Source organism: Symphalangus syndactylus, chromosome 8 (genome assembly GCF_028878055.3).
Source record: "Symphalangus syndactylus isolate Jambi chromosome 8, NHGRI_mSymSyn1-v2.1_pri, whole genome shotgun sequence".
Classification (NCBI taxonomy): domain Eukaryota; kingdom Metazoa; phylum Chordata; class Mammalia; order Primates; family Hylobatidae; genus Symphalangus; species Symphalangus syndactylus.
In genome coordinates, this window is record NC_072430.2 from 101,643,185 (window position 1) to 101,654,301 (window position 11,117).

General features: G+C 46.9%; 1 protein-coding gene across 1 annotated transcript; it reads right to left on the reverse strand.

The window, feature by feature from the left end:
* Nucleotides 1-9,846: 9,846 nt before the first annotated feature.
* On the reverse strand, nt 9,847-10,672 carry LOC129488240 (small ribosomal subunit protein uS5-like). Its single transcript, XM_055290125.2, has one exon. It carries the CDS (start codon nt 10,594-10,596, stop codon nt 9,862-9,864), a length of 735 nt encoding a protein of 244 aa, XP_055146100.1. The 5' UTR covers nt 10,597-10,672; the 3' UTR covers nt 9,847-9,861.
* Nucleotides 10,673-11,117: the final 445 nt, after the last annotated feature.

Here is an 11,117-nt window from a genome sequence, read left to right on the forward strand (position 1 = left end):
ATTTTTTTCTTGAGACGGAATTTCGCTTTTGTTGCCCAGGCTGGAGTGCAATGACGCGATCTCAGCTCACCGCATCCTCTGCCTCCCACATTCAAGCAATTCTCCTGCCTCAGCCTCCTGAGTAGCTTGGATTACAGGCATGCACCACCACACCTGTCTAATTTTGTATTTTTAGTAGAAACGGGGTTTCTCTGTGTTGATGAGGCTGGCCTCGAACTCCCAACCTCAGGTGATCTGCCTGCCTCAGCCTTCGTAAGTGCTGGCATTACAGGCGTGAGCCACTGTCCCTGGCCAGTGTAGCTTTTTAAATAACAAAGTTTTTTTTTTTTTTGGCCGGGCATGCTGGCTCACGCCTGTAATCCCAGCACTTTGGGAGGCTGAGGCAGGCGGATCACGAGGTCAAGAGATTGAGACCATCCTGGCCAACATGGTGAAACCCTGTCTCTACTAAAAACACAAAAATTAGCTGGGTGTGGTGGCGTGCGCCTGTAGTCCCAGCTACTCGGGAGGCTGAGGCAGGAGAATCACTTGAACCCAGGAGGCGGAGGTTGCAGTGAGCGGACATCACATCACTGTATTCCAGCCTGGCGACACAGCAAGATTCCGTCTCAAAAAAACAAACAAAAAAAACCTTTTTTTTTGTTGTTTTGTTTTGTTTTTTGTTTTTTTGAGACAGAGTCTCACTCTGTTGTCCAGGCTGGAGTGCAGTGGCACGATCTTGGCTCATTGCAACCTCCACCTCCCAGGTTCAAGCGATTCTCCTGCCTCAGCCTCTCAAGTAGCTGGAGACTACTGGCGCACACCACCACATCCGGCTAATTTTTGTATTTTTTAGTGGAGATAGGGTTTCACCATGTTTCCCAGGCTGGTCTTGAACTCCTGACCTTAAATGATCTGCCGGCCTTGGCCTCCCAGAGTGTTGGGATTACAGGCGTGAGCTACTGCACCTGGCCACAAAGTTTTTTTAAAATGGCAAAGTCATTTAAAGCTTTTTAAAAATAAGACTCAGACATTTTATTCTCTCCATATACTGCATTCTCTTTTTTAAAAATTTATTTATTTATTTATTTATTTATTTTTAGAGACAGGGCTCCCTTTGTTGCCCAGGCTGGTCTCAAACTTCTGGGCTCGAGCGCTCCTCCTGCCTCAGCCTCCCAAAGTGTTGGAATTGGCAGGCCATAGCCACCATGTCATGCCTGTATTCTCTTTTGATGGAAATAGGAACCCATACTTTATCACTCCTTTTACAAATGCCAGCCAGGTACAGTGGCTCACACCTGTATTCCCAGCACTTTAGGAGGCTGAAGTGGGTGGATTGCTTGAGCCCAGGAATTTGAGACCAGACTGGCAATAAGACGAAGCCCCGTCTCTACAAAAAAATACAAAAACTCAATGTTGATTTCCCCTTTGTGAGGATGCTCATTGGTTTATGCTAAATTTTAAGGAAGTTGTAAACTTGGGGCTAAACTCAGTTGCCTGTTTCTCTCAAATTCTAGAAATTAGTACTGAAATTATCCAGGTGTGGTGGTATGTGCCTATAGTCTCCGCTACTCCGGAGGCTGAGGCAGGAGGATAGCTTGAGCCTAGGAGGTCTAGGCTGCAGCGACCCGTGATCATGCCACTGCGCCTCAGCCCGGGCAACAGAATGAGACTGTATCTCGAAAAAGAGACAAACAAAAATGGTTCTAGTAGTGTTCTAATAGTTAACTCCAATGTTCCCTTTATACAACAAACACAGTGATCATCTGAGTGTTAACAAATGGATCCTGGGTCTTTGCAGGTACTTAAGGCCAAGTTTAGAGTGTCAGAGTTTATATATCGAGTTCATCTGATTCTGCGTAACAGCATTCTAAGCTCAGACCCTCCAAGGAGATAGACCTGGTCAGGAGTTTTTCTGAGGGCAATTTTATGATATTCTCCTTTTATTTTTCCTCCCCTGTTTATAAGAGAAAGAGTTCATGAGATCCTGATATATAGACCTCTGGAATTTCATGGAATTGACCACCTCAGTTTTCAAGGCTCAAGTTTTTAGGCATTTAACAAAATTATTTTGTTTTGCACACTTACGTAGCACTAGATGCCAGGCAGTTTAAAATGCTTTGTAAACATTTAATCATCATAACTTTTTGAGGTAGACACTATTATCCTCATTTTACATACAAAAAGTTTTATAAAGAGAGGTTAAGTAACTTTCCTAAGGTCACAGTGACTGGTAAAGACAGGATGAAAACCGCACACATTCTGGCTCTAATATCTGTGCTCTCGTTTGCTTTATCTAGCCCAACAGTCTTGAGGCCATGACTTCTGATTCTGTAGTGGGCAGGTCTATGCAAACCTAGCCACAAAAGCTGAGGAAACTGAGGGGCGGAAGGAAGAAAGGTGGACAAATCCAGTTTCTCAGAAAGAAACATTTAATAGGGACCTACACACAGGAGCAGAAGCCATGTTTCAGGGTGGCTGCAAGATAAGATGGTGGATCCCCTGGTGGATCATCATGGTCCCAGGGCTTATATACCTTAGGCAACTAAGGGGTAGGATTTGTGGTATGTGTTACAAAGCAACATCAAGCTTGTTTTGACCTAAGGGCAGGATTTGCAGTGAACAGTAGATAAAGTAGAACTCTTAGAGGCATTGTAGACTTGAAACTTGGCATCTATGCTTTACATATAATAAGGGGAAAAACAATACCATGTTTATAAACTTTTTGAAAATGGCATCTGGCCAGTGGAGTCTGAGGGGAAGACTGATGGGATGGGGCTGTTAGATAAGATTTTTCTCTTTGTGGGAGGATCCTTCGAAGAGAAATTCTCCTTATTTTTACCTGATTTGAGAACATGAAGTTTGTAGCTACGTCTGCCATCTTTTCGCTATGAGGAAGAGCCAAGATAATTCAGAGATGCCAACTCAGAATTCTAACATCATTAAGGGTGAATGAACCATCCCTGTAGTTGCCAACTTTGCACTTCTGGTTATGTGAGATAACAGACATCTAGTGTTGAATTCACTTTTAGTCTGGTATCAGTGGCTACTTGCAGCCGCCCTTCTGCCCCAATCTGAACTGGTTGCCCTCCAGGATGTTGCACAGCTATAATTGCAGGGCTTTCTTGCAATCATCCTGGGACTTCCCTTCCCCTCTCTCCTTTTTGGGACCTGCTATTTCCTGAATTTTTGGCTTCCTCTTATTTTGATGTGCTCTCTCAAAATGCTGGGGCAAATCCACTAGTGGCTTCCTGAGAAAGGGCTAGTGAGAGTAAATTTTTTTTTTTTTTTTTTTTTGAGGCAGAGTCACTCTGTCGCCCAGGCAGGAGTGCAGTGGCGCAATCTCGGCTCACTGCGACCTCCGCCTCGCGGGTTCAAGCGATTCTCCTGCCTCACCAGTAGCTGGGATTACAGGTGCCCGCCACCATGCCCAGCTAATTTTTTTGTGTTTTTAGTAGAGATGGGGTTTCACCACGTTGGTCAGGCGGGTCTTGAACTCCTGACCTTGTGATCCGCCCATCTCAGCCTCCCAAAGTGCTGGGATTACAGGTGTGAGCCACAGCACCCGGCCTCAAGTTTTTATTTTTATACTTTCTCTTTTTGTATTAAGAAAAGCGTGGGCAGACACGGTGGCTCACGCCCATAATCCCAGCACTTTGGGAGGCTGCAGCAGGTGGATCACCTGAGGTCATGAGCTTGAGACCAATCTGGCCAACATGGTGAAACCCCATCTCTACTAAAAATACAAAAATAGCCAGGCATGGTGGTGGGGGCCTGTAATCCTAGCTACTCAGGAGGCTGAGGCAGGAGAATCGCTTGAACCCGGGAGGCGGAGGTTGCAGTGAGCTGAGATGGTGCCACTGCACTCCAGCCTGGGTGACAGAGCAAGACTCCGTCTCAAAAAAAAAAAAAAGAAAGAAAGAAAAGCATAATTACTACAAATTACAAAGGACTAAAGCCAGACTGGAATAATGAATGAATCACATCAGCCCAGAAAGCAGATACTCTCAATAATATTAATATTATAATACAAGCTTGTTAAAGTATTTTACATTTTTTGTGTGTGGCCTTTTTTAAGTGTGATATCCTGACACATAGTAAAGATAATGTACTATGAACATAAGCCAGATGACCAGTTTCGCTCTCCAGTGAGAAACAGGTTGTAAGTTCTTACCTTCTCTGCTATCAACATGGCTGAAGGTAGAGACGGGTGGGGGCTGGGGAAAATCCAGGGACCCTTTCACACAGGAGGAACTCTAGGGTTCCATCCAGGAGGGTGCCAGATAATCCAGATTACTCTACTTAGGCTTTTGGCAAAAAACAACCCTCATCCTCCCTAACTAGTCAACGGTGATCCTTGCCCCTCCTCCTCACTTCCAGGGCCTTCTGAGCTGCCTACTTTCTTTTGTAAATTCAATCATCAGCAAAGGGAAAAGAGCTATAACTGAATAAAACTTAAGACATGTAATAACTGTGATGGGCTCAGCACCTCTATCTGAGCTGGGGCAGGGGCAGATGGCCCTTCTCTATTAGTGCATTTGCTTGTCACAAATACATTGGTCCTATATTCACGTGTCTTCAGAAAGTGAAGAGGTAAACTTTGCAACATTAACTCCTAACATGTTACAAAAAGTCATTTGCCAGGCAGAGTGGTGCATGTCTTTGGTCCCAGCTACTCAGGAGGCTGAGGTGGGAGGATTGCTTGATCCCACGAGGTCAAGGTTGCAGGGAGCCAAGATTGCACCACTGCACTGCAGCCTGGGCAACAGAGTGTCTCAAAAAAAAAAAAAAAAAAAAAGTCCATGCCCCCACCATCACTAGCCTCTGTTGAAATGAAGTCCTCACTTCCGTGCCCCAAAAGAAATTCCTCTTGCAGGGGTATCTGTGAAGAGAATGGCAGCCCCCTGGCCTGTGGGTAAACTCTAGATAAGAGCAGCCTTTTTCCAGACCCCAAGGCTTCCTTGTGTCCCCAAACCCAGCAGAGGACAAACACTTAGGTTTTTTTTGGTGCTGGATACAGCACCGGGCTAAGTGAGCTGGAGGAAAGGGGTAACAAAGGGAAGGAGGAGGGGGTCCAGGAGTTCAGTGTCTGGTACAGTGTGGGGCAGGCACCAGACTGGCTAAGGAAAGGCCTCAGATCCCACTGTCATGGCAGAGACTAGACCCTCATTGTTGGTTCGAGACAAATTGAGATGGGCTTCCCACATATCAACCACTGGGAGGGCAAAGGTGGAGAAAGGGCACAGGCTGAAAGCAATGAGGTGCCCAAGATAAAGGGCAAGCCCTTGTCAGCATGGGATATTGTCTCCTACTCCCAACCTTTGATTCCAGCAGAGGAACTAGTTGAAAAGCAGAGCCCAAGATATTTCGGTAAGTCAGCAACAAGACCACAAACTTCTCTGTCTTGCCCAGTTCCCACTAAGAGTCGTGACCGTATCCGATACAGATCCTACCTAGTCTGTGTAGCTCAGTCCCTTCATCACTGATAGCTTCTGATGGCAGTTGACTCCAGCTATTTCATTGTCATTCACATGCAGTCAGTGGCTGAAGAAAGGTATGCTCTATGTCGACATAGACCTTCCTGCCACAGGGCTTCACCAACTGACAGGAGTCCACCCAGCCCCCAAGTCCTCCTCACCCCTCATTCCCAGGTGGGCAGAGGTAGATGGCTTGCAGACAGGGGGATGCAAGATGGGGAGACTCCACCAGACCCTAGGAGGAGAATTAATGTTGCCTTTCTAGGGTCGTTTTTATACCTTTCTGGTCATTCAGGATATTAACTAGACTCAAGAAGAGGCACCATCTTAATCCAACTACAGTTGCAGGATCTGGGTTACTGTTAATGTGTAACCTGCTTGGTTGCACAGGTCAGTGTGATGCTGAGCCTTTACCCTTAGGATAAGTTCCTTTTTTGTTTGTTTTTTATAACAAAGCTTTACTTGTTAGATTATGATGTTCTTATGTCCTTTGTGTTTCAGAGATGTTAATGTTTAGAGAATTGATACCTTTCCCGGAAATGAAGTACTCTTTTAAGTTGTTAGGTACCTAACTCTTGTTATTTATGGTATATTGACCTGATTTGTCTATTAACGTAGATATAAGTTTCATAAATGGAAACTATTTACAAGACAAAATGCTGAAAATTATATAGAAAGTTATGTCTATCTCATGAATTTATTAATATTCATGAGTTCCTCTCAAAAATTTAGTTCCCTGGAAAGTTCAATATTTCTGGAGAATTTGGATAACCTCCGCCCCCTGGGTTCAAGCAATTCTCCTGCCTCAGCCTCCTGAGTAGCTGGGACTACAGGCACGCACCACCATGCCCTGCTAATTTTTATATTTTTAGTAGAGATGGGGTTTCACCATGTTGGCCAGGCTGGTCCTGAACTCCTGACCTCAGGTGATCTACTCACGTTGGCCTCCCAAAGTGCTGGGATTACAGGCGTGAGCCACTGCACCTGGCCATGATTCTTACCAGTTTTATTTCACTCCTTCCTGTTTACACATATAGAAACAAGAATATAATCTATGCTTTGTCAGCAGACATGTATGTCAGCACTCCTGCTTATTTTATTTATTTTTTTTAGACAGAGTTTCGCTCTTGTTGCCCAGGCTGGAGTGCAAAGGCATGATCTTGGCTCACTGCAACCTCTGCCTCCCAGGTTCAAGCGATTCTCCTGCCTCAGCCTCCCGAGTAGCTGGGATTACAGGCATGCACCACCATGCCCTGCTAATTTTGTATTTTTAGTAGAGACGGGGGTTTCTCCATGTTGGTCAGGCTGATCTCGACTCCCAACCTCAGGTGATCTGCCTGCCTTGACCTCCCAAAGTGCTGGGATTACAGCTGTGAGCCACCGCGCCTAGCAACACTCCTGCTTATTAGAAACATAATGTTCACCAGTTTATGTTAGAACTTTTTCTATATATTCACTTTCCTCTTTTAAGTATCATTATGAACACTTTGCTTTGTTCTAAGTAACCATAATGATTTGTTATTGATACTCAAAACGTACTAACTTTGCCCAGTAAACCCCTTGGGCAGGCTCTTCTTTTTTGGTGGTGGGGGGGCCAGAGTCTCACTCTGTCACCCAGGCTGGAGTGCAGTGGTGCTATCTCGGCTCACTGCAACCTCTACCCCCACAGGTTCAAGCAATTCTCCTGCCTCAGCCTCCTGAGTAGCTGGGACTACAGGCGCAAGCCACCACACCCTGCTAATTTTTGTATTTGTAGTAGAGATGGGGTTTCGCCATATTGGTCAGGCTGGTCTCGAACTCTTGACCTCAGATGATTGCAAAAAGCCGGGTGTGGTGGCTCACGTCTGTAATCCCAACACTTTGGGAGGCCGAGGCGGGTGGATCACTTGAGGTCAGGAGTTCAAGACCAGCCTGGCCAACATGGTGAAACCTCGTCTCTACTAAACATACAAAAATTAGCTGGACATGGTGGCGGGTGCCTGTAGTCCCAGCTATTCTGGAGGCTGAAGCAGGAGAATCACTTGAACTGGGGAGGCAGAGGTTGCAGTGAGCTGAGATCAAGCCGTTGCACTCCAGCCTGGGTAACAGAGACTCCGTCTCAAAACAAAACAAAACAAAACAAAAAGTGAAGTAGAGGTTCCTCTTCAAAGAGACTTTCCTACCTGTCTAATTAAGAAGAAATAGCAACTTCTTCTAGAAGCAAAATTTATTCAAAGACCTGTGCTAACATTCTTAAATATCTGCTAGCCATAATAAAGAAATCAATAGCCGGGCGCGGTGGCTCACGCTTGTAATCCCAGCACTTTGGGAGGCTGAGGCGGGTGGATCACGAGGTCAGGAGATCGAGACCACGGTGAAACCCCGTCTCTACTAAAAAATACAAAAAATTAGCCGGGCGTGGTGGCAGGCGCCTGTAGTCCCAGCTACTCGGAGAGGCTGAGGCAGGAGAATGGCGTGAACCCGGGAGGCGGAACTTGTAGTGAGCCGAGATTGCGCCACTGCACTCCAGCCTGGGCGACAGAGCGAGACTCCGTCTCAAAAAAAAAAAAAAAAAAAAGAAATCAATGTACTTTGTGTTCTTAGCACCCACAATTTAGCCTAAATATTTGCCCTGGCATGCTTATACTGGTCCAAGCAAGCATTAGGTCATAGCCTGTTCCTCTTCCTTATTTGGAGGTGTTTTTTTTAACCTTTCTCAGCATCCCGCAAATTACTTCCTCCTGCCTGTGTTCTCTGTCTTTGCCTCTTTTGAAAAGTTCTAAGCTGCTAGCCAATCGGGACAAATAGAGAATGTGAGGTCCCATTCCAGTGAATGGAAACCGGACACAGCAGTAGGGTGGATGCACCAGGTTATAAATGACCCCGTCTCTTTTGTTCGGTGTACTCTCGTGGCAAAACTGCTGGCGAGTGTACCCTTTCTGCAGAAAGTAAAAATGGCCTTGCTGAGAAAATTAAATATATGGGCCGGGCGCGGTGGCTCACGTCTGTAATCCCAGCACTTTGGGAGGCTGAGGCGGGCAGATCACAAGGACAGGAGATTGAGACCATCCTGGCTAACACGGTAAAACCCCGTCTCTACTAAAAATACAAAAAAATTAGCCAGGTGTGGTGGCAGGCACCTGTAGTCCCAGCTACTTGGGAGGCTGAGGCAGGAGAATGGCGTGAACCCGGGAGGTGGAGCTTGCAGTGAGCTGAGATTGTGCCACTGCACTACAGCCTGGGCGACAGAGGGAGACTCTGTCTCAAAAAAAAGAAAAAGAAAAAAAAAGAATTATTGATGGGCACAAGTGCTACTGTTGCTACTACTACTATTAGACCATTTTTTTAGTGACAAAGTCAAAGATTTCATTTAAGGTTACTAAATTCAAACTATTCAGACTGAGTATTTTCCGTGTGACAAACTACACTGTACTTTTCTTACTCCAACATTGACGGTCCGCATTTAACTGTTTGAAAATCAGACTGGGCCAGGGGTGGTGGCTCACACCTGTAATCCCAGCACTTTGGGTGGCTGAGGATCACGAGATCGCACCACTGCGCTCCAGCGTGGGTGACAGTGAGACTCCATCTCAAAAAGTCTAAGTAACTTCCACAGTCTCAGAGCTGTTAAGTGGTAGACCCAAATTTGAACCAGTTTTTTATTTAAACACTTAAGATCTCAACCTAAGAACAAGCTAAGCAGGATCTAGGCAATTGTTGCAAGAAACCTGAAGCTGCAGCCAGAGGAATTGGGAAATTCCGTTTTCCTTTCTTAGCTTGAGAAGCACCCAAGGTCACACTTACTGGTGAAACCAGAACTAGACCAAAAACCTGAATTCCTAAGTCCTATGTCCTTACTATCACTGTTTTTTGTTTTGTTTTGTTTTGTTTTATTTTTTTGAGATTCTGTCGCCCAGGCTGGAGTGCAGTGGTGCGATCTCGGCTCACTGCAACCTCTGCCTCCTGGGTTCAAGCGATTCTCCTGCCTCAGCCTCCCAAGTAGCTGGGATTACAGGTGCCTGTCATCATGCCCAGCTAATTTTTTGTATTTTTAGTAGAGTCGGGGTTTCACCATGTTGGTCGGGCTGGTCTTGAACTTCTGACCTCAAGTGATCTGTCTGCCTCAGCCTCCCAAAGTGCTGGGATTACAAGCATGAGCCACTGGGCCCGGTTGGCAGTTAGACTTTCAGAGTCTCAGTTTATATAAATGTAGCATAGGTTTAATAGTCCCAAACCTAACATTGAGGGTTAAAATTACCTATCCTGATGTCTAACGCATAGCAACACTTGGTTTATTTTTCCTCTCCTGTTAATCTCTAGAGTCTCTTGTCACTCTCCCTGCTCTAATACGAACTAAGTCCAGGTGTTTCTTACTCCTTACTTGTTCTTCTAATAAACTAGTTGGTCTTTTTTTTTTTTTTCACCCTTAATTCACTTTATTTTTCTTGTATAAAAACCCTGTTGTAGCCACAGCTGGAGCCTGGGTCCGCTGCACGGAGACTCTGGTGTGGGTCTTGACGAGGAGGTGGTCAGTGAATTCCTGATAGGGAGACTTGGTAAATACAGTCTCCTTCCAGAGGTCGGGGGTCAGGTAGCTGTAGGTCTTAGAAATGGCATCAAAGGTGGCCTTGGTGAAGTTGCCCAGGGTGGCAGTGCAGCCCCTGGCTGAGGTGTAGCAGTCATCGATACCAGCCATCATGAGCAGCTTCTTAGGCACAGGTGCGGAGACGATGCCAGTGCCCCTGGGTGCAGGGATGAGGCACACCAGCACAGAGCCACAGCAGCCTGTCACCTTGCAAGGGACGGTGTGGGGCTTGCCGATCTTGTTCCCCCAGTAGCCTCTGCGCACGGGGACAATGGAGAACTTGGCCAGGATGATGGCCCCACGGATGGCGGTGGCCACCTCCTTGGAGCACTTAACACCCAGACCGACGTGGCCATTGTAGTCCCCGATAGCAACAAATGCCTTGAACCTGGTGCGCTGGCCGGCACGGGTCTGCTTCTGCACTGGCATAATCTTCAAAACCTCATCCTTGAGAGAGGCCCCCAGGAAAAAGTCAATGATCTCTGATTCCTTAATGGGCAGGGAGAAGAGATAGATCTCCTCCAGGGACTTGATCTTCATGTCCTTGACCAAGCGGCCCAACTTGGTGACGGGCATCCACTCCTTATCCTCGGCCTTGCCTCCGCGAGCTCCGCGGCCTCGGCCCCGACCCCGTCCGCGGCCGCGACCCCGGCCCCGGATGCCACTGCCGAAACCTCCGCGGAAGCCACCACGGTTCTCCAACCCAGGGCCTCCGGGCCCCCTCGCTGCACCGGCGTCATCCGCCAATTGGTGTTTTCTCGCTTTTTTTTTTTTTTTTTTTTTTTTTTGAGCTGGAGTCTCGCTCTGTCGCCCAGGTTGGAGTGCAGTGGCGTGATCTCGGCTCACTGCAAGCTCCGCATCCTGAGTTCACGCCATTCTCATGCCTCAGCCTCAGCTGGGACTACAGGCGGCCGCCACCAGGCCCAGCTAATTTTTTGTATTTTTTAGTAGAGACGGGGTTTCACCGTGTTAGCCAGGAGTCTAGATCTCCTGACCTCGCGATTCGCCCACCTCGGCCTCCCAAAGTGCTGGGATTACAGGCGGGAGCCCCCGCACCCGGCCGGCCTCTGAAGATGTAAATTATCTCTAGATTTCTT